Here is a 24,770-nt window from a genome sequence, read left to right as displayed (position 1 = left end):
GGCAGCTCACTTGGAGTCCCCTTGTGCCATGTTTGAAGGCTTTGGCTCTCATGCGGTTGACAAGAGGAGAGCCAAATTCATTTGTAAGGGTCTTCTGTCTTCCGAAGACACTTCATTGGCCTTCTCCAGCATGGGTGGCAAGTTGGGTCACAAGCAGACCAAGGTTTTCGAAGCTTGAAAGGGAGACTGTAAACAGTTGGCTTGCCCTCTGCTTCTGTTTCTGGCTCAAGACCTTCAGATCCTCTGGTGTCCTTGGCTCAGCTGTGGGCTCCAACACCTCGGAGTTGATCACCTTTGGGGCCGATGCCTCTGAGTTGATCTCCTTCAGCTCCACTGCCTCGCAGCCAGTCTCCTTTGACTCCTCTCCCTCGGAGATGATCCTCTTCAACTCTGGTTTCTAGCAAGGCACCCTTTTCAACCATTAGTGTACTGAACCCTTTCCTGGTTAGAGTGGTTCTTTTGAGATGGGCTTTCTCCCCCTTTTTTCCTTCTACTCCATGGGAGTTTTCTCCCAAGCTGTCCTTGTCACTGCCTCTGTTCTGAGTTTCCCTGGCTCAGACCAGTAGGCTGAATCCTTTGCCTAGTTGGAGATCTTCCCAGCCCCCTTTGATGGTCTTCTTGGTTCAGTCTTCATGGTCTGTTGGGAGTCTGAAGATGTCATAAATGACACAGTTGATGCAGTCCTTCTGTCACAAATGAAGTTAGGCCTCATTCCATTGGCTCTTTGTCCTCACCCCAGAGCTATAGCTCTTATATCTTGGCTTCCTCCCTTGAGTCCTATGGATCCAAGGTCTTTGGAAGTGGTTTTCTTCCATTCCTTAGGATTAGAGCCAGTTGCCTGGCTGATTTCAACTCTGATTCTGACCTTGGTCCCCTCAACCCCAGTGGTGTCAGAGCCACATGGGCTAGCAGGTCAAGATAGGAGCCTACAGATCAGGTTCAAAGATCATCCCTTCTGCTCAGGGCTTCTGTTGATAGTTTGGCCCCAGTCTCTGCCTCAGAAGAGGGTGGAATGACTATGGATTCTAGTGTGTTCTTTGGAGTCTTTGGACCCCTAGTCTTCTGGGTCTGGTCAGCCTACCTTTGCTTCTGCTTTCATCATCATGGAAAGGATGTTCTGCTGTCAGGAGAGGGAATGGTCTAACATGACCCATTTCTACCTCTTCTATATCTGTGCCTATGACTACATCTTAGCTTGCACAGCGACAGCCTTTCCCTGTTGGTCTCCAAGCTGCTGTCCCAGTATGGTCCCTGGTCTCTTCTGTTTCCCCTCTGGGGTCTCATGAGTGGAAAGTTTTTGGTAATAGAGGGTGCAGGAGTAAGTACCGGGAATCACCTGGGGAGTCCCTCATGGAGGACACTGATCTTGAGAAAGGATCACCCTGTAGAAAGGATCACCCTGTGAAGTATTTTGGATCTACTTTGCCAGCTTGGGGGATGGCCTGTTGAAGCCACTTTGAAGGAGTCTGTGTTTTTGGAGGCCTTCAGGCTGAGCATTCACTTCCTAGGTGACTCCCCCTCTAGGTACACTTATTGATCTGGTGTCCCAGATGGTATGGAAGGAGTACGATATGGTGAAACTGATCCCCAAAAAGCCTGACAAGATACTAACCTCCTCCTAAAGATTGTCCTGCCATGGATACTATCGCCACCCACCAAAAAGGACATTTCGGAGGAGAGTTCCTTGGTCCATCCCCCAAATAATGTCTTGGGAGTTGGACCACTTAAGGAAGTGTGCTTATGCCTTGGTCACCTTTGCCTTAAGGGCATTAAATTATTTACCTCATTTGACCAGGCTTCAGCAGGACATTGTGTCATAAGTATCAAGAGCAGTGAAGACACAGCAGTTTCCAGAAGCTAACTTATCCATGCTTCTGCTTTCCAAAACAGCTGATGGCATGTCCTGAGCATCTGGCACTGGCATTGCTATGCATCACCTTTCTTGGATAAGATTATGTAACTGTTCTTAAATGCAGGAAAAAAATCCAGAGGACCTGAAAGAAGATCAGCTACAAAAGGTGAGGAAAAACACAAACTGGGAAGAGTACTGCAACTATTCATCAAAAAGCACTGCAAGCTCCAGACATGACTTCCAGTAATCTAGAGAAAACTATAAGACTATATCACACAGACCTGGTTAAAATAAGCAAAACACTGATGGAGTATATCAACTCAAATAACAAATGGCTGGAAAATGGAAGCAGCTTTAAATAGACATTCAGATAAGGTGATCTTCTTCTTTCGGCTTTTCCCGGTTAGGGGTCACCACAGCGGATCACCTATCCGCTCATGATTGGCAGTGGAGTTTTACGGTGTCGAGTTGCCAGCCCGGCACCCTATCTTGCACAGAAGGCACACACACACTCACACCTAGGGCCAATTTGGAGTGTCCAATCTACCTACAGCATGTCTTTGGGATGTGGGATGAAACCGGAGCACCCGGAGGAAACCCACGCGACCACAGGGAGGACATGCAGACTCCGCACAGAAGGCACCCTAGCCGAGGATTGAACCGGAGAACCTCTTGCTGTGAGGTGACAATGCTAACCACTGCACCACCGTGGCGAAGGTGATAAAACTGCAAAATGAGAGGTTGAAATGAAGAAAAGGCAGGCTGAATATGAGACTGGTCAAGAAGAAATGTTTCAAAACAAAATCAAAGGACAGAGCACATAGGGAAAATGTGAGATTTTCTGATGTAAAAGAGAAGCTGGAACAGACTGTATTAAATTTATGAAAGCACAAATAAGCAACTGGACTGGTATTCCACAGCAGGAGTTATTTGAATGGGAACATTGTGTGTATACTCCAAACCTGGCTATGAGAAAGCAACCAGACCTTTAATAGTAAAGATGCAGTCCTACTAGCAGAAGGAGTTGATTCTGACAAAACTGCGTCTGAATGACAAAATACTAAAAGTGCGAGAGAGCAGAGTGTTTTTGGAGAATGATTATTCATTGTACAGTAGGCAGAAGAGGAGTAAATTTATTCCACTCTTCAGGGAAGGTCAAGACAGAGGTGTGAGATTCAAACTGTTGTACCCTGATGTCTTCAAGGTATTCTTCCATGGAGAGACAACATAATTGATGTCTTCAAAGAATTCTTCCCTGGAGGGACAACATAATTTTTTGATGAAGTACATGATAAGGTGGAAATGTAAAAGTTTGTCCAACAAAATGTGAGCTGTGGAACATAAGGAGATTCTGCTTCTAGTTCTTGTTCTTGTGATAATAAAGAACACAGAGAGACTGTACCCATGAAACCTTTTCCAGTACTCCAACAGAAAATGGAGAGAAGGAAGGGAGCATGAGAGTTGACTAGAAGAATCAAGAGTACATTGGAAATGAAGCAGAGACATGATTTGGGAGTTGGAGACGAACAGTAATAAAACCAGTAACTTAATGTGGGATTACAGTGCAATAATTATGTTTGTGAAGTATGTCAGAACAAGAAAATCTGGAAATGTTGGGCTTTTTCAGAATTTGTTGGATTTGTGGGGGACTCTACCCTACTTCATGTCATTAATGTTTGGAAAAAATGCTTTGGAGAAGGGAAGAGACGGGAGAAAGTTAACTGTAAGTAAAGAGAACATTTTATTTCCTTAATAGTACTATTTTTGCAGTGTATTGCTTTCTTTGCATGCTACAAATGTTTCTCAGTTATTTTTAAGTCTAATGGGGATTGTAAACATGTGCTACTGTTCTTTTTTTCCTCTCTTTCTCCCTTCTGTCTTTCTTTTTCTTTAGTTTTAAGACATGTAGCCACTGCAATATAAAGAAAAAATGCATGATTAAAACAGCATGCTAAAAGGAAAAATAATATGCTTTTTCTCCTTCTTGCATGGGAGAATGACTGGATTAAGGACCTTGGATTGATTTAGTAACATGCTTTAAGAGAAAACAAGTAAATTACAAAGAATATTAAATATTATGAGGCTTTTTTCTAGCAAATGAACGTATGCTTAATAGCAATTCTGTATCTGGCCCTCGTGTGTCCATGGAGACAATCTGATAATGAGAAATTGACTTTCCGGTTCTCATGTTTCCATGGAGACAATCTGATAATGAGAAATTGGCTGTCTGGTTCTCATGTCTACAAGGAGACAATCTGATAAAGAGAAATTGGTTATACAGTCTGGTGGAGAGTGATTGGCTGGGAAAAAAGTAAAGAGAAACTGGCTAAGAGATCATGATCTCTGAAAGCATTCAGGGGTTTTCCCAGCTGGCAGAGGTATAAAGATAAGACAAAACAAATTAGCACCTAATAGAAGCACAGGCTGCACTATGCATCTTAGCATGGATAAACTTTCTTTTAGATTAACTCAAGTCTAAGAGTGCGGCTGTTAATTTGGGACATTTGTTTGCATTGGGAGGGTAAAACTTCAATATTAGAAGATGTACATAGTTTTGTGTGTTAGTATTAAATTAATAGGTTTTTAGGGGGATATTGGGTTTTTTTGTTTTTTTAGGGCTTTTAGTAAAATAAAATGTTTTGTAAGATGTGTGATAGGTAAACGGTGTATGCATGTAACACAAAAACTGGAACTAGACATTTAGCAAAAAAGGTGCTGTACATAAAAGGGTGGAATGATAACTTTTTAATACAGCAATGATTCCTGTAATGTCTTTAAATGCCAATGGTTTCCCAGATAAATAGAAAAAAGAAAGAATAGTGAACTATATTAAAAATGTAGAGTGCAAATAGCTGTGTTACAGGAGATGCACTTGGAAAGAACTGGACATATAAATTTGATGAAGAAAGATTTTCTGGATGGTTATTCAGTGGAATTCCAGGGATAAAGGAAAAGAGGAGTACTTATATTAATTGCAAGAGGGGCTCCAATAGTGATAGAAGAGGATAAAAAAGATAATGGTAGAGTTGTAGTGCTAAGTGGCTACTGGCAAGGGAGGATGATTACACTGTCATGTATTTATATTCTACCTAAAACTGCTGTAATAGAGCTTAAGAAAATTCTGGGAGAAATAATCTGTTTTTAGCAAAGGGTATTACATATAGCTGGAAACTGAAATTTGATTTGCAGCAGTGAAAAATGTGTCTGGGGGGCCCAGAGGGGAAAGTATAACAAAGGAGGGTAGATTTTTGAAGACATTTATGAACATATTTGGTATGGAAAATGTGAATTCAGTAATAGGAGTTTGGTGTGAATTTTCATATTATTCTCCAAGATGTAAAAACTGGGTTAGGATAGACAATTTACATTTTGCAGGAAAATGTGCATTTAATTGAAGGTCTTAATACACACCCAATAACTATTTCAGATCATACGCCAATAATAACTAAAGTAAAAACACAAGAGTAGTGAAATAAAAATAAAACACTGGCACTTTCCTACCTATCTATTGAAATGAGAGAAGTTTAAGGAATGGGTAGTCGAGATGATGCAGGAGCTATTCGAGGGGATAGAAATTACTTTACAGCTAGGGAGTGGGATGAAATTAAGGCATATTTTAAAAGTAGGTTGAAATAAAAGAAAGTAACAAGAATTATTCAGTGGGACTGACAAATGTTAAAGTGCTGTAGAACAGGGGGAATCTCCTAGAACAAGAAGAAGATCAACTACAGAATGCTAAGCAGAAAATAAAGGATTACCTTGATAATATGCCTCATAGTAAGACACTGTCCGGTTCGATTCTCAGCTAGAGCGTCTTCTGTGTGGAGACATGCGTGAATGGGTGTACCTTCGTTGAAGGTTGTGCGTCAGGGCTGGTAACTCGGCATGTAAAAATCAACTACCAATCATTAGCGGACCGGAGTTCTGCTGTGGTGACCCCTAACTGGGAAAAGTCGAACGACACAACAATAACCTTGATAATATATACAAGTTTATAAAGATTGCTGTTAAGCACCTGTTTTTATTAATGACACTAGAGCACAAAAACTTTTAGCACAATGACTCAGGCAACAGAAAGTAGAAAGGACTGCCGCCAAGCTTAAGGAAGGTAACGAGATCCTGTAGAGGTATTACAAATATTTCGGAAATTCTATGAAAGCTTGTATAAAGCAGAGAAATATGGAAATCAAGAAAAGGTGCAAATGAAAATGTTTATGGAAGAATTAAATATGCCAAGGTTAGAAGTATATGAGACTCAATGACTAAGGTTAGGATAGGAGGAGATGAGATAAAAATTGTGATGTATAACCAATGTACAAGAAATTTGGAAGCTAGGAGGGAGAAGACTGATAAAGATCTGGAAGGTTTTGTTTTACAGTATTTTAAGAGGAGGAGAAGTACCAACATCTTGGAAAATAACAGTGGTAGCTGTAATACCTAAAGAAGGTAAAGATCCATCAGATCTAGCTTCATACAGGCCAATTTCAACACTAAACCACGATTGTAAAGTGTTCACATGTATAATGGCTAATATAATGGCAAAAGTAATGCCAAAATTGATAAATATGTATCAGTGTGGTTTTGTGGAGGAGAGGCAAACATTTGACAACATTAACAGAATACTGATGATCCAGAGGGAAGCAGAACGTAAGAAAATACCACTATTGTTGATGGGCCTTGAAGCAGAGGAAACATTTGACAGAGTAAGCTGGGACTTTATCAAAAGGGCAATGCAAGCATTTGCATCCTTTTCTCAAGTTATGAGGTTGATTAGGAAGATCTATGGGGGATCGGAGGCAAAAATGAAAGTGAGTGGGGTTCTCTCTGATTTCTGTTTGAGCAGAGGAACCAGGCAAGGGTGTCCTCTTCCCCTTTATTATTTGAATTATGTTTAGAACCACTGGCAAGGAAAATAAGGGACTCAGAAATTCAAGTATATAATTGGTATGGTAGTCAAGAAAAGCTGGCTTTATTTGCAGATATTATTTTACACCTGATAAAATCAGAAAGAGACATTTCACTGTTGTGACATTTTGAGACACTTTCAGATCTTTTCGGGATCCAAAATTAATGAAGCTAAACAAAGGGAATAGTGGTAAACTATGTACCCGCACATGAATTGTTTTAGCAATATCCATATTTATGGGGACATGATAAAATTAAGTATTTAGGAGTATGGATTAAAAATTATTCTGGTATGGCAGCTAAGGATATGTGTGAAGAGACTAAAAAGATAATACAAACACTGTGAAAATAGAAGTTTTGCTATATGGATATGGATAGTAAGATAAAAGCAGTTAAAATGCTTTTAGTCCCATTAGTCTTACAGGTCAGGCAAATTATTATCAACCAGAGGAGAAGTTGTATATAGCAATTAATAAGGAGCTGAAGGACTTTATCTGGGAGGGGAAGACAGCAAGAGTCAGGTGGGATAAACTGATTCTTCCAGTAGAACAAGGTGGATTGGGATTAACCGATTTGGAGGGCTATTTCAGAGCTACAAAGTTAAGGCTCCTATGAGTAGCTGAAGCAGAAAACTATAATTCATTGTGAAAAGGGGTGATGAAGAAATGGGGGGAAGCTCAAGAAACAAGAAGGGACTGGGATTTTAGATACATGCTTTTAAGGAGAATAACAATAATAATAGAGAATATTATATCCTTAAAGTAGCAGAAAGTATCCTAAGAAGTCAGCATGGGAATGGAGAAAGGAGATTCTGCCAATAGGGATTACTGCAATTAGGGATATAGACAGTAGGCAAGAAGGGCTGGAATTCATTGGACAAAACTGGGAAAGAAACCAAGATATTGGGAACAAATAACTAGAGAGGGAAAGGTGATAAGGTGTAACGGGTACAAGCATGCAAAATCTGAAGGTAATGCTACTCAATGCTAGAAGTCTAAACCTCAAAATACACTCTCTCGAGGCACTCCTAAAAATGGAGAACATCGATATCTGTGCAGTAACTGAGACCTGGTTCAAGGCTCCAGAGAGCACCCCTGCAATACCAGGCTACAACTCTTACCACACTTTTCGGCCACCAAACCAGGACCGAAACACTAAAGGTGGAGGAGTGTCAATATTCACCAAGGATATTCACACCACCAGGCTAGTTGGCCAACACAATGTGTCTGAAATTCTCCAAGTGCAACTAACACTAGATAAGACTGCAATCCAAATTGTAGCTTGCTACAGATCCCCCACCATACCCCAAGATTCTCACTACACCTTTCTAAACATACTGGAAAATTTTAAGATAGAACCAAACACCCTAATACTGGGTGATTTTAACTACCCTGCCATTAACTGGGAAAACTACTCCTGTCCCAACACCTTTGCGCAACGGTTCTTGGAATTCATAAATTCCAATGCCCTGGATCAACTAATCCATAGTCCCACCAGGGGCTCCAATATCCTAGACCTGGTCATTACCAACATGGGAAATCAATGCTCCATACCTATGGTCACCCCTCGTTAGTCAGGTCTGACCATAAGCTAATCACCCTTAACATCCACATCCCACCCCACCCCCAGTAAAGAAACCACCATAAAAACTTCTCCAAAGCCAACTTCATGCTACTCGAGTCAGAAGTGACAAACTTCATAACAGCCTTGCAGACGGAACTGAAAGTTCAACTGCTGAATCCTACACTAAGGCACTGTACGAGCACATCCACTCATGCATGAATCGTGCCATCCCAAATAGAACCAAAATGCTCTCATCCAAAAAAGGAAGCCAATCTGGTGGTCCCCTGCCATAAACAAACTTTACAACAAAAGGAAGAAACTTTTGCAGAAAAGAGGAAAATCCCAGGATGCAAAACTCCCTTACTGGCCTCAGTAAGAAACTGAGATGCCTCATAAAATCCTCCAAAGCTAGTTACGAAAATAAAATTGCCAAAGATTCCAAAGACAACCACAAAGCATTCTATAACTATGTCAAGAATCTAAATGGCAATGCTCAGGTCTGCGCTGAGCTAAAACAGAATGGCATTAAATATACTGATCCAAAGGATATTGCCAATATCCTGGCAGATCGATTCAGTGCCAACTTCACCCCCCTCTCACCCCCTAAATGGCCCATCTCAATACCGGAAGATTGCCAGATTCCAGTAATAACAGCCACACAGGTACAAAACGCACTCTCTAAAGCCAAGAATACAGCATCCATGGGACCAGATGACATCCCGGGCTGTGTACTACATGAACTACAATATGAACTGGCACCTCACCTAAGTGTCATGTTTAATCATAGCCTCACCTCAGGTTTCATGCCCACTGAGTGGCGCAGAGCTACAGTTATCCCAATCCACAAGGGGGGATCCACCTTGGATCCCGGAAACTACCGTCCCATCAGTCTGACCAGCCTTATCTGCAAGGCCATGGAGCGTATTATCATGGAACTTATAAACAAAGACATTGGCAACCTTCAGTCACTGGACCCCACCCAGTTTGGATTGTGAAGGGCCGATCTTGTCTCCTGAATCTGATTGACTTCTTTGAATCAGTCTCCAGAGCCATGGACAAGGGTAAGGTGGTCCACACAGCCTATCTAGACCTTGCCAAGGCCTTTGACACCATCCCCCACTCTGGAATCATAGATAAACTTACTAAGTTGGGCATTAATCCCTATGTCACCCATTGGGTTGCTAAATGGCTTACTGATAGAACCCACACTGTAAAAGTAGCCGACTCCAAATCCAGCTCCAGACAAGTGACAAGTGGAGTACCTCAGGGTTCAGTCCTGGGGCCGCTCTTGTTTGGCATCTACTTCTCTGAAGTACAGGTCAACACTAAGGGACTCTGGCTAACAAAGTTTGCAGATGACTGCAAACTGGGAGCCATTATTGAATCCCCAAATGATGTGGATACTCTACAAAAGGGCCTTACAGAAACAGATGCTTGGTGCCAGAGCCATGGGCTCAAGCTCAATGTCAAGAAATGTATTGTTATCCCCTTTGGGAAAAACATGTATCCATGAATTACCATATAGGTGGCAGTACACTAAACACAGAAAGTGTGATAAGAGACTTAGGGACACAGGTGGACAGTGGTCTCACCTTCGAAAACCACATCGTCACAACAGTCAGGAAATCCTTCTATGTGGCACACCTCATCACGAAGGGCTTTTCATCCAGAAAAAAGGAGGTCATTGTCCCACTGTACTCATCCCTCATTAGACCCATTATAGAATACAACACCCCATTTGGTATGTACCTCTCAAGACATCTGCAACAACTGGAAAGGCCTCAGAAATACCTCACTAAAAGAATCACAGGCTTAAAGCAGATGCCCTACGCTGACCGCCTTAAAAAACTCCAACTATACTCTGTCGCATATCGTATACTCAGAGGCGATCTCTGCTTAACATACAAGGCCATGTCAAACCCAGAGCTGTTGGACATGCTACACTTAAAGAAATCCCAATCCCTCAGAGCTACGCGCTCAAGGGATCTAAACCTTGTCATCACAATAAACAAAACATGCTGGAGGGATAGGTTCCTGACCCAGAGACTCCCCAGACTCTGGAATAGATTGCCCATACATGTCAAGCAGAGTGCCTCTTTGGACCTCTTCAAGAGGAACCTTGACGATTGGATGGGAGAAAGGAAATTCACCCCAGGGATCACGTCAGTCGCCCTGCTAGACAGGGGTCCAGGAAAGTAAATAATGTGGGAAAAAATAGCCAGGGAATTGTTATGGCTAGGCTTGTATAGGCCCTAGGGCTGATAGCCTAGTACCAACCTATGAACCTATAGAATGTGAAGACGCCAATAATTTATTTGGACTATAGGTTAGAGATTGCCTTCCCTATGAAGGGTTGTTATCAGAGTATAGGCAAATAGAAATCAATGTGTGTGTGTGTGTGGGGGGGGGGTAAATGAAAAAGCAGGACTTGTAGAGTTTTTAGTAGAATCAAGAAAAGAGGCTGTCATTAAAAGAGGAATAATTAGTAGATGATATAAAATATTGCATGGTAACTATAAGAATCAATCAGTGGAGGTTAGAAATGATTGGGAAGAGTGATTGGATAAGCAGTTCACAAAGAAACAATAGGAGGACATATGTATATCTCTCAAATATGCAACAAAAATTTTGAAGATTTAGAATTTTTGCTTGGAAATGTTTACATAGATATTTTTTATACCCCAAGTAGACTCCAGAGAGTTTTTCCTTTGGTAGACAGCAAATGTTGGATGTGTGACAGGGAACAAAAGATAACTGGGAACATGTTTTCTGGGAGTGCAGTGAGTTGGTAGACTTTAAGGATTCCCTGCAGGATGCATGGTCAGTGATGCTGGATGGGCAGATTGGTGTGATGAGGGAGATGATTTTTCTGAGCTATGATACAGAATCAGAATTGCCAAGACATGGTAAGTCCATACTGTGTCTAATTGTAGTGGCTGCCAAAAAGCAATTACTGAAAAAATGGAAAGCAAAGTCTAAACCAAGTATTCTAGAAGTAGTGAATATATCAAGAGAGATAAAACAACTGGAATTGAGATATTTAGAAATGGGAAGGACCAAACTGCATAGGAAAAAATGAATTGTGGGGAACAATACATACAGGGGAGGAATGATGTTTAAAAGAAGGGAAGACTTAAATGAGCTATGTAATGTCTGACTGAAAATGAGTAGATTATAAGTGATGTATAATGTTTGTAACTGTGAGTGTGTCAGTAAGGTTTGTGATGTAGAATGCTTGCAGCTAGGATTGAGTCAGTGTGGTTTGTTTTTTCATTTATATAAATGTATGATTGCCCATGTTGTAAGTGATGGTTTGATAAAGATGTTTCTTGTTTAAAAAGAAAAAAGGGCAGGAATTAAATGTGTAATGTTGCTTAGGTTATATGATATATAGCAATATATGTGAAGTATGATGCTTGTAAATGTGAACTTATTAATAAAGTTTGAGTACTTTTATATAAACGTAAATTTGTCTATGTCACAAGTGATAATTCAATAAAGGTGGTTAAAAAAATACTTAAAATGGCAGACAGCAGAGTGTTTGTGGAGCATGCTTCCTCACTGTACATCAGGCAGAAGAGGGGTAAATTATTTATTCCATTATTCAAGGAATGTCAAGAAGCACACGAGATTCAAACTGTGGTATACAGCTATCTTCAAAATATTCTTTCCTTGACGGAATATTTTTTGATGCAATACATGCTAAGGAGGAAGTACAATAGTTTGTCCAACTAAATGTGAGCTGTGAAACAGGAGGAGAATCTCCTTGTTCTTCTGGTTATAAAGACCACAGAGAGACTGTGCCATTGAAATGTTTTCCAACGTTTCAATGGAAAATGCTTGAAAAGAGGAAAAAAGCACAAGACTTGACTAGACGATTCAAGAGTACATTGGAAATGAAGCAGACACAGGATATGGGAGATGGAGATGAACAGGAGTAAAAGTAATAGATTGGAAATTGACAAATGTGGGATTACATAGTTATATTTATATTTGTGAAACATTAAAGAACAAGAAAATCTGGGAATATTGGACTTTTTTGACTTTGTTAAATTTGTAGGGGACTATACCCTACTTCATATTGTTAATGTTTGGAAAAATACTTAGGAGAAGGAAAAATAACTGTAAGTAAAACAATTTTGTTCATAGTAGTAATATTTTTATATTTTCTTTGCATGTTATAAATGTTGTCTTAGTCATTTTTAAGTGTAATGAGAATACTAATGTAAACAGGTGCCCCTGTGTTTTTTTTTTCTCCCTTTCTCCTTGTTCAGTTTTAAGAAATGTAGGCACTGCAATGAAAAAAAAAAAAAAAAAAAAAAAAAAAAGGAAGGAAGAAGTAAGGTCTGGTCAAAAGAGCATGACAAAAGAAAAATATATGTACTTTTTTCATTCTTGCATTGGAGAATGACTGGACATACTCCTCTATGTAACACAAGCAGAAACCTATAATTCAACATGGAAAGGGATGATGATGAAACGGGGAAACTCAAGAAACATGGATAGAGTGGGATTTTGAATGCAGATTTCTAAAGGGAGCAAGAGTAATACTGAATATTATATTCGTAAAGTAGCAGAAAGTATTCTAACAACTAAGCCAACATGGGAATGGGGAAAGGAGATTATGCTGCTAGGGATGACTGCAATTAGGGATACAGACAATAGGCAAGAAGGTGCTTGAATTTATTGGAGAAAACTGACAAAGGAACCAAGGTATTAGGACCACATAACTTTAGAGGGAAGGTAATAGAATGGGAAGACGCCAAGAATTTATTTGGAGTGCAGGTTAGTGATTGCCTTCCATCATGGATTGATTTCTCTGAAATGGGGGGGGTCCTAAATGTGACTGTGAATATATCTAATTACAGAAACTGAGCACATCCTGTAACACTTTCTTGTACCAAAAAGTAATGGAGTTAGGAAAGGAAGGATTTTCAGGGAAAAAGCAGAGCAGCCATAACTGACAGCATTTTGCATTAGTTCAGCTAGGCCTACTGTATTGTTTGCTTAAATTATGTATCTATCGTATTACATCTGCTAACCAAACAATCTCTTTAAAATGTAATCAACAACTGTTAGCACAGGTGCAGACAACATAGGTAAACAAACATGCATTCCTTTTTTTCTTTCCGTAGAGGAGGAGGTGGAGCATCGTTATGACAAGTAACAGGGCTCAGCGGAGATCAAAATGCTTGACAGTAGGCATTTATCAGTATTAAACAATAATATATTTTCATTAAATAAATATAACAAATCCATGCGTGTATCCTAGGTTCCATTCAGCAGAGAGAGAGAGGAAAAAAAGGTTACATCATTGCAGCAGTCTGGTAATCAAAACAAATAGTGCACAAATAATTAAAGACTTTTAGGTATCCTTTACAGCATAATCAATAGTATTACCATTTGGTGGAGTTAATAATCTTTACAATAGGTAATAACAAGTTCATGCAGTGTACCTACTTAGTAAATTTTTGCTATGCCCTGTGAAAAAATATTTTAACAGCAACTTATGAGTCCTACTTGCCTCTGCGTTGAGTATGTGTATCTCTGTCTTTAATTTACTTTTTATTTCCCATTTGTCTTTGTGTTCCTTTTATGTTTCCTTTTGCATAGGTCCAGAAATCCCAGGAGCAACCCAACCACATACCTCCCAGGTCATGGAACAATGGCCACCTCCCTCTATGTGGCTGGGGACATCTTTATAGTATCAGGTTGGTGTATCCTGTTCTGTGGACACCCTGGTACGTGGCAGCCTGGAAAACTGTGAACAGTGCAAACTTTATGACCTGGTGGAGGATGCAGTTGAACAGGTGGTGGTGAGAAACCTTCAGCCAATAGAAGACCTTCTTCAGCAGGTTAAAGACTTGCTGACCTGATTGGTTCCAACCACCAAGCCACCAGAGATCACTGCCCTCACAACACTGGGGTTCCCCACAGCAGGTCCTTCAGGCAGAGTGGCTAATTGAGTTCCTCCAAACCGGAATGAAACATTTTCCAGCACCTCCCCCTACCCTTTAGAGTTCATCTGCCATCTGTATGTCTTGTGTCCTGTCAGACCACCATAGTGTTCTTGTCTGTCTTTGTTTGGCATGATTTCTTTAACTCTTCCAAAATCTCCTGTCCTACTTCCTCTTCTATCTTCCTTTAGCAACTTCCCTGCTGCATAAACATTTGAAAAATGGGGGGGGGGGTCTATTCCCTGCCAAAAAAAAAAATAATAATCCCCCTCAACCCTCCCACCTCCTTCAGCACAACCCTCTTGATATCTTTCTTCTGTAGCCCCCCCCCCCCAGTTTTAGCTATCCTATGTTCCCCTTTCCATCCTTATAAAGAGACATTTAGGGTGTCCACATTAGGACACCCTTAAATTCCATAAATAACAAATCTATCAGAGGAAAATAAAATCACAATTATTTGTCTCCTTTCCTAGAAATAAAATTGTATCTCCTTTCCTAGAAATAAGATGCTGTTAGGAATTTTGTAGTGGTGTCAGACTGTTTAGTAGTTGACTAAAGGTAGATAAGCAAATACACCTGAGTCTCATCTTCAGGCACCAGAGAAAAGATGTCAGGTGTTATTTTGAATCCAGGTGATCTCACACATGGTCATTTCCGATCACAGATGGATTGATAACACTGACAAAAAAAGCACAACCCTGTAATTAGATTAGGCAATATATCTTGAACTTCCTATCAAAAACAGGCATAAAAGATATGAGATTTAAAGTATATTTTGAAGACTTATATCTTAACAGTCAGGATGCTGTTTTTTACTGTCCTAGCATGGCTTTGATGGGTATTACTGCAAGTAAGTGGCAATAGAGAGGTGCCCAGTATGTTTCAGTCTTTGAACTTCAGGGTAATCATGTTATTTCACTATGCAGCAATGCTGATGACAACCACATAGATTAAAACATGTCCTAAAATACACTGCATAGAGTTAAAAAGATTGTTTAATGATACAGACCTTAAAGAACAAAGTAATTGCTGCCTGCATGGAGAATTCTTTGTTCTGTGTAATCAAAGGATGGTTTCTTTCTTACAGTTGCTGGCATTCCTACAAGGTCTCTTCACATTTTATCATCATGGGTATGAGCTGGCTACAGACTTCAGTGGCTTCAAAAGGGACCTTTCAATCAGCATTCAGAATGTAAGTACTAAACTGAAGTGCCTCATTGTCCTTCCTTTGTGATCATTGAAGTGCTCATCAGTTCACTTCAAATAACTGTTAAAACCAGTTTGATATACAAAGGGCAGGTCAAGAGAATAATAACAGCTCTGCGTGCTTAACACATAGTAAAACAACGAAGCAGTGCTGTTGATTATTATGCAATAGTAGTTTAGCAAAGTATTAAGCAGTGACTGTGTACATTGTACTTGTGATATTAATTTCAACCTTTCACATTTAATTATTATATTTTATGCCTTTGTTATATGTTCTGAATTATGCCTGAAGATGTTCTTTTAATCAGTCAGTCGTCCTGATTCACAAAAAGGTGAAAATTAATAAAAATAGTAACTTTTTGAGGCATACTTTTAAGATTTTACCTAGATACTGAGCTGATGTGAAAATACAAATATAGTGTGAGATCTTTTGGTTCATCACTGAATTACTGTAGCTTGCTTTGTATAACTACCAACTGTCTCTTTCATCTTTTTACATCTGCTGTAAGCATCTTTAAATTCCTCTTCAAACTGCATTCCACAAGCCTATCCAGCAGAGCCTTGTAGTCTTACTACCCTCTCATGAAGGAGTGAATTTTGAATGCAGGGGTGCAGATGTTTTTTTCAATTTGTACTCTAATATCTGGTACTGCTACACCCCCTCCGATGCATCTATACTGCCCCTCCAAAATTATATTCTGAGATGTCCACAGTCACTCTTAACTGGAATTTAATAACAGTGATTCACTGTAACAAGCCGCTCTACCACATCAAGGTAGTCAGTATCACAGAGGTCCATTCATACCCCACGCACAAAACTCGCACACCAGGGATGCTAAATGCTCTGGTTTTGATACCTTAAAAAAGCAGCCTAAACCATGCACAATATATGGTCATGTCACTGTTCATTTCAACAGCCTTGCATCTGACAGCACTGTCATAGAAATAGTGCAGGAAACCAAACTTCTAGATGTTATCTTTGACAATAAACTTTCATTTGACCCCCATATACAGCAAAATATAACGAAAGTTCATCAAAAACTGGGACTCTTATACAGAAACAAAAATTTTTTTTTACTGCAGCAACCAAAACTACCCTTGCAAAAACATTTTTACTTCCCTCCCTTCTTTATGGTGCCCCTATCTTAACTAAATTACAAAATTCTACCCTAAGGAAGTTTGAATAGTGCTACAACAAAGTTGCAAAGTTTGTCACAAACTCTAAATATCACACACACCACTGCAAACCATTCCTAGAATTAAACTGGCTTGAACTCCCCAACCAACTTGCCTTTATTCAGCTATCCACCTTACACAACCTTATTTTCAAGCCTACTACCTGCCCTGCACTAACCAATCTAGTCACACCTTACACACCAAATCGATCCTTGCGATCAGAAGACAAAAATCTCTTAGCTATCTCAAAACCCACACGAAAACCTGGTCACTCTCTGTATTCATACTCTGTCTCTGTACTTTGGAATTCACTACCTCTAGCTACCATGTCTATGTCTGGCCAAACCCATTTCAAAGCCTCTTTAAAAACATCATCTCAAAAATACATGGCTCTGCTCCTGCATAAAGCCTGCCTAATGCTCAGGTCTTCCTCTTTCTGTCACATTTCAATTCCTCACAGACTGCAAGATCCTAAGGCTCTTCTAACTCCTTCTCTGCTTGGATACCATATCCTTAAGCTACTGCTCAGGCTTTATTGCTTCTATTCTTCTTAACTCTCTCTCACTATCTATCTGCATCACTAACTTTCTGGCTGCTATTTTCCTAACTGAAACAAACATTCTATTTTGCTTGTACTATTACAGTCAATGTCACACATTGCACTACCCACGTACTACATTTTTTGACACTGTCTACATCATGTCTGGTGAGTGTGACTATTATTGTCTGTAGTGTTTTAACTGTATACAATTGTCTAGATGTGTAGTAATATATTGCAACATCTTGTAGCAGTTTGTTCTTTCAACTTATTTTTTGCATAGTATTTCTAATGTAATCTTTATTGTATTGGAGTATACTGTATTTGTTGTACTGTATGTGGAGTTTTTCTCCCCGGGCCTCTGCTGAAAATGGGTTGTGTAGACCCAGTCAGACCACCCTGGTAAACAAATGTCAAATACATAAATAATAAACAGCCCACAGTTCAGTCCAAAGGGAAGCCAGCTGGGCTGGGCTGTTGGCTGCTGTGGTGTAGGTACATTTAATAGCAGCCTAAGCCATGCACAGGAAACAGCCCACAACCCAGTCAACAGGGTTGGACAAGTCTGATCATTCATTTCAGCAAGCCTCTCTCCCATATCAAGGTAGTCAGTCCCACAGAGGTGCAGTCACACCACCACACAACACACCAACAAGAACAGGGGTACCTGCAGCCAGTCCCGCAAAGGTCCAGTAACACGTCACACACAACCACAGTGGACAGTAACTGCTGCTGGAAGCTGATGACTGCAGTGGTTTTGATGCATTTAACAAAATCAGCCTAAACCATTTGCAATAAGCAACTCCCAAAGCAGTCCAAAGGAAACCAGTTGGGCTAAGCTGTTGGCTGCCGTAGTTTTCATGTCATTTGGCAATTGCAACCTAAACCATTCACAGCAAGCAGGTCACAATCCATTCAAAAGAGAGGCCACCCATCCACAGTATACTGTCAGCCCACGACAATGTACAGCCAGCCATGAGTACCCAGCTGCCATCATCCTGATGGGCTGCTGTATCACCTTGGGAAGATATTAAACTGGCAATCATCACATGGATCAAAGTCTTTCAGCACCTGCGTGATATCAACATCGATGTCATCATGTATGCGCATCAAGGCCAAACCACTTAAGCATACATTAGATATAGTGTTTTGCAGCCAAGTCTTAATGCATCACAGAACACTGAATGACCTCACTGCAGAGGAAACAGTCACTGTTTATATTTTGATAAAATGCTGGGTTCAGCTGCTGTAGGGTTGAAATGATGGTGGTTGGCAGCTTGTCTCGTGCAACTGCTCTCCGTCTGCCCAAACATCGCTGAAACTGGGCAGACTGGATATGTCATAGGATCATAGGAACTTACTAGGCTAATGACCTTAGGACCTTTACAAGCCTAGCCAAGTTACCCTTGTTTCCATTATCAGCACCTACTGCCTCTGTTCAAGAGAGATATAGGTGGAACCCCTGGGGTGAATTTACGGTTACCAATCCAGTCTTCCAGATTGCATTTGAAGAGGGCCCATGAGGTGCTCTGTTTGACATGAAGTGAGAGTCTGTTCCAAAGGTATGGTAACCTCTGGGAGACAAATCTGTCCCTCCATCAGGTTCTATTAATGTCACATACCAGGTCACTTTAGAGTGAGTAACGCGTGTGCCATCTGACTTGCGGATATGCAGCATTTACAATAAAGCAGGGTTAGAGATTGCCCTATATGCAAGACAGAGATCACCTCTTAGTAGTCTGCATGAAACAGAATAAAGTGATAGTGATTTCAGCCGATCCTCATAGGAAAGATGCTGAAGACCTTGAATTTTCCATGTGAGGACCCTTTGTGGTCCCTCCAGTTGCTGCAGGTGCTTGGAAAGGTACATAACCAAATGGAGCGTTGTACTCAATTATTGGCCTGATGAGGGAAAAGTATAGGGAGGTTATAACTCCTTTTTTTATGGAGGCAGTTCCCTCACTTATGGAATGAGCAATATAGAATGCCTTTCTTACCACTGTGGAGACATGGTGATCAAAGGTAAGGTTGCTATCAATCTATGCCCAGATCTCTCACCACTGGGTGCATACTTAGGGTGTTGCTATTGTTATGGTAGTTAGGAAGGAACATCGCTCTTGCCAAAAGGGATGATGATACATTTTTTGCATTGAGTTTAAGGCCGTGACTTTGGCACCAGTCATTTGTTTGCGCAAGGCCCTCTTGTAGGATGCTGACAGTGTTTGGAGATTCTTTGACCACTCCCAGTTTGCAGTTGTCAGCAAAATTTGTCAGCGGCAGACCTTTAGTTTTTGCTCGTACTTCATAGAAATAGAATTCAAACAGTAGATTGGAGGTGGATTTCCCCTTTTTTGATTGTATGGGTTTTGTCAGTGTGCCAGTTGGCGACCCACCTAATGATATACAGGATGATACCTAGCTGGATGAGTTTGTCAATGATACCCAAGTGTGATGTAGTGTCAAAACCCTTCAATAAGTTTAGCTAGGCTGTATGCACAGATTTCCCCTCGTCCAAGGCCTTGGTGATTGTCTTAAAGAAGTTCTTTGACAAATCCAAACTGAGTAAGGTCAAATGTTTAGAGATTACCTATATCTTTGTTGATAAGGTCCATGGTGATTTGCTCCATGGCCTTGCAGATAAGGCTAGTCAGGCTAATAGGTCTATAGTTGCTGGGGTCAGTGGAAGCACCACCGTTGTGCAAAGGGATAATGGTGGCCATTTTCCATTCATCTGGGAGAAGCCAGTGCTTAGACTATGGTTGAAAAGAGTACCCAATAGTGTTGCTAATTCTAGTTGGAGCCCATTTAGGATGAAGCCAGGGATGTTATCAGGTCCCATAGATGCTGTGTTTTTGGCCTTGGAGAGGGCATTTACGACCTGCTGTTTAGAGATGCAAGGTAGGGGACAGGTGATAGGGATGCCATGGAGTACGTGTGGCAGGGACAGGTGGAGTACATGTGGCAGGGACAGGGGAGTGAACCCATTGGCTAACAGATTAGCTATATCCACAGGCTCCGTGTATATGGTATCATTAACTACCATTTTGGCGCAAATCTGGGCCTTTCCTTTAAGGTTATGGATGTAACTAAAGAATGCGTTATGATTGTCCTTAGTTGAGGAAGCTAATTTGGATTCATAATTTGCTTTGGAGGACTTTACAATTAGTTATATTTTCTTGTTTAAGCTGAGGAGGGAGGGTTTCCAGTTTAGGGCCCACTCCCTCTTACTCTTAGGTTCATAGGTAGGTACTAGGCTATTGGCCCGAGGGCCTATATAAGCCTAGCCAAACGGTACCCTGACTTTTGCCACCCAAGAAAATTATTTTCCTGTGCCCCTGTCAAGCAGAGCCACAGAAGTGATCCCCGGGGTGAATTTCCTATCTTCCATCCAGTCATCAAGATTTTTCTTGAAGAGTGCTAATGAGGAGCTTTGTTTGATATAGATAGTTAGTTTGTTCCAGAGTATGGGAAGTCTCTGAGACAGGAATCTATCCCTCCAACATGTTCTGTTTATTGTGGTGACAAGGTTTAGGTCCCAAGAGTGTGTAGCTCGGAGGGATTGGGATTTCTTTACGTGGAGCATGTCCAACAGCTCTGGTTTTGACATAGCTTTGTATGTTAGGCAGAGATCGCCTCTGAGTAGGCGATATGCAACAGAGTAAAGCTGATGTTTTTTGAGACGGTCTGCATAGGGCATCTGTTTGAGGCCGGTAATCCTCTTTGTGAGGTATTTCTGTGGCCTTTCCAGTTGTTGTAGATGTCTTGTGAGGTACATACCAAAAGGGGTGTTGCATTCTATAATGGGTCTAATGAGTGATGAGTAGAGGGGAACAATGACTTCTTTTTCCCTGGATGAGAAACCTTTTGTGATGAGGTGTGCCATGTAGAAGGATTTCCTGACTACTGTGGCGATGTGATTATCAAAGGAGAGACTACTGTCCACCTATGTCCCAAGGTCTGTTATCACATTTTCGGTGTTAAGTAGACTACCATCTATGTGGTAGTTCATGGGTACAGAGTTTTTACCAAAAGAGATGACAATGTACTTTTTGGCATTGAGCTTGAGGCCATGGCTTTGACACCAGGCATCTGTCTCAGTGAGGCCCTTTTGTAGGATGTCCACATCGTTAGGAGATTTGATTATGGCTCCTAGTTTGCAGTCATCTGCGAACTTTGTAAGCCAAAGACCTTCTGTGTTAGCCTGTACTTCAGAGAAGTAGATACCAAACAGGAGAGGACCTAGGAATGAACCCTGTGGTACTCCACTTGTCACTGGTCTGAAGTTGGATTTAGAGTCTGCTATTTAAACAGTGTGGGTTCGGTCAGTGAGCCAGTTGGCAACCTATCTTGTGACATAGGGATTTATACCTAGTTTAGTGAGTTTGTCTATAATTCCAGAGTGGGAGATGGTGTCGAAAGCCTTGGCGAGATCTAGATAGGCTGTGTGTACCACCTTACCCTCATCTACAGCTTTGGTGACCGCTTCAAAGAAGTCTATCAGGTTTAGGAGACATGATCTGCCTTTACAAACCCGAACTGGGTAGGGTCCAGAGTTTGGACATTACCAGTGTCATTGTTTATAAGTTCCATGATGATACGCTCCATAGCCTTGCATAGACAACAATTTCTTTCTTTTATTGTAAAGCCTGTTAATGGCAGTTGTCCACCAGGCAGGTTTGCTTTTCCTTGAAGAGCTTATTTTGGTCCTAGCCAATACTGCTGAGTCAATGCAGTTATATAGGTGTTTATATAAACATTGGTATAGAACTTGGCATAGTTGCCATTTCATCTGAGGGGGGAGGTGCAGTGAAGCTATTTATACCCATCCTGTAAGAGGTTATAATCTGCTTTGGAGATTTTTTTTTTAGTATAGTAGCTGCTGGGATGGGGAGCGAGTGGTGCAGGTGTGATAGTTCCTTTGAATGAGACTGATTTGTGGTCAGCTCTCACCAGGGAAGACCTCACAGTGGGGCTGCTTCAGTGGTCCCCCATATTGGTAAACACCAAATCCAGGATGTTGGTGCCCCTTGTAGGGGTTTAGCCAGTCAATGGATGGGTAGTTGAATAGCCCAAGACCACGGTGTTTGGTTGTATCTTGATAGACTCAAGTAGATCTAAATAGGCAGAGTGGGTGTCTTGATTCATGTAGGAGGTCCTGTAGCTGGCAATGACTTGAATAGGTGTTCTGCCAACAGTTAATTGCACCTGAAGTATCTCCAGGGAATCATACTGTTTAATCAATTTGGAGGTGTATTTATCTTTATTGAATATTGGTATACTGCCTCCTTTAGTTTTCATGTCTACAGTTTGTGGTCTGAACATGTGGAAAGGGGTGTAACCCGGTATGGCTGAGGTGCTCTCCACAGCTTTGAACTAGGTCTCTGTGAGTGCATGCATTGTACAATTCAACCACTTTTTCATCTTCTTCCAAAGCATACAGCATCTTTGGCACCAAATACTGTGCAATGAAACATGGGCAGTATTCTGTAAGTTGGTCTTTCATTTCACCTATGACATGATCCAGGAATGGGATGAACTGTTCTTTCAGTAGTGCTCCTTTGGGTCAACAGCACCAGTATTGCTTCTTTGAGTCTGCCTTCAACAGATCCTTGGAACACTTTCTTTTAGCATGACTCTGGCTGCCAGGTGTTTGACTTTTTCATATAACTCTGAAAAAGAATTGTCAGCATTTGATCTCATTGCTCGAAGAGTGTTAGTGACAGCATTTGCTTCTTCACAAGCCTGAATCAATTCAACTTAATCATACCAAGCACAGACTCCATTGTAACCAAAGCTATGATGAAATTGAATATTTTCATAATTACAGATATCTTTGCTGTACTCAGTAGTAAACTCTTAAGTGGTGATAAGGATGACATATTTATTCTTGCGGCTGTGCAAGCAATCAGCCTAACTCATCCACCAGGTGTTGCTAGGTTCCTGAAGTGAAGTACTTCTGTCTTCATATTCATACTCACATGGCAACTGTGTGAATTCCTTAATGTGGGCTAAATATGCATTGTTATGTTTAGTGGATGAATTTAGCATTGCAGTTAATCTCCTACAGGTGTCGAAAGTGTTTGTCATATCATGCATTGCACATGAAAGAATTATGGCAGTGTTGAGGTTGTGCACTTTTTAGGCATTCTACACAGCTTCTGGAAATGGCCAGGCATGTTGGTCCGTCTGTCATAGCCTGTCCTCACAATAGCTCCTTGTCCACACCTCATGCTGCAAGTGTCTGTAGAAAAAGGTCAGCTAAAGCTTTTCCTGAGGTGTCTTATGCTTCAACAAATTCAATGAAGTCCTCACAGATTTCTACATTTCTGTCACTTCTACAAACATAACGTTGAGCCAGAGTCACTTGCTCCTTATGAGAGATGTCAGTTGTTCCATCAGCAATTACAATGAAGAACTTTGCCCCTTTAACTCTACTTACATTTTGTCTGTGAATCTGTAACCCTGTAAGATTAATAATTTCATTTTGAATTTGTGCTGAAGTGTACAGTGCATTTTGTGGACCCTCCCTTAAATGGACGGCGAGTAGAGTCCTCTTCTGCTATGTATTCAGACAGTGCTTTAAAGTTTTATGTGCAAGTCAGTTTTTCATGCAGTGACAAATTCTGTCATCCACAGAGAAGAATTATCCACATGATGCATCTCAAGGCATGAACTGTGCATTTCTGTAACTTCTTTTCTTTCTGTGCAATGCACTGATAAACTGCTTGCAGTTGGCCAGAGCGTATTTCTAAAAATGCCTCTAACTTTGCAAGTGCATTTCCGTGGTCCTTTGACTGGCTATGTTCAAGAGTCTTCCTTGCATTAGACCAATCAGTCATAGGCATGTTGACCAACACACACACATTCTAGATGTGTTGAAGACAAAGCATGGACCACAGAAGACTCCATCCAAACTCTGTGAATACTGTGGAAACTTGAATTCATGCAGAAGCTGTGGACTGAATCTTCTGTTTTGCTGGCTTTCAGAATACCCCATGAAACACATATGGAACTCAAAGCATTCAGGGGGTAGCCACTTTATGATCAAGATGGTCTTTTTGTCGATATATGTGAGATGACCATATTTGCACAAGCCAATGTCATAATCTTTTCTTATGGCATCATTCATGCTGTTACAAACTGCAGGATTGTTGCAAGAATGTTTGGAGAGTTGCACATGTTCTGCTGCAGTACTTGAGGAGTCCACCTCTGTCATGGCACTTGTTTGAAGATTATCTTGGTGGAGGATATCATGCATTCTTTTATCAAATCCCATCTTGGTTTCCACATCAGTCACGTCACCAGTGCTGTCATAGATGCAAGTGGATGTAGGGCAGGCCTCCTGTCACATTCATGACTTTCATATGGAATTACAGATACTTGTTCTTGACTCCTTGACTCACAGGATCAACTGGAAGAAAGCTGCTTGGATTTTGAAGACATGTAGTTGATTCTCCAAGAACGTGTGGTTGTGCAACACCTCTCATAGGTGCTTTTCACTGTATCACAATGACTAAAAAGAAAGGGGGAGGCTAGTGAGAATGATTGCTGCAATGTATTAAGACAAGTGTTG

The 24,770-nt window shown here is 40.9% G+C and overlaps 1 protein-coding gene across 1 annotated transcript in view; it reads left to right on the top strand.

Annotated features, from left to right (window-relative positions):
- Nucleotides 1-24,770, top strand: part of ARHGAP26 (Rho GTPase activating protein 26) — a 3,815,868-nt gene that overhangs the window by 1,309,880 nt on the left and 2,481,218 nt on the right. Inside the window, exon 7 of the mRNA XM_044069158.1 lies at nucleotides 15,365-15,469. Coding sequence (XP_043925093.1) covers nucleotides 15,365-15,469 — 105 coding nt within the window. The remainder of the gene's footprint in view (nucleotides 1-15,364; nucleotides 15,470-24,770) is intronic.

The sequence above is a fragment of the Protopterus annectens genome, chromosome 4.part0 (assembly GCF_019279795.1).
Source record: "Protopterus annectens isolate FY-2018-M chromosome 4.part0, PAN1.0, whole genome shotgun sequence".
In the NCBI taxonomy this organism is placed as follows: domain Eukaryota; kingdom Metazoa; phylum Chordata; order Ceratodontiformes; family Protopteridae; genus Protopterus; species Protopterus annectens.
Note: the sequence above shows the minus strand (reverse complement) of the source record. Positions and strands in the feature narration are given on the sequence as shown.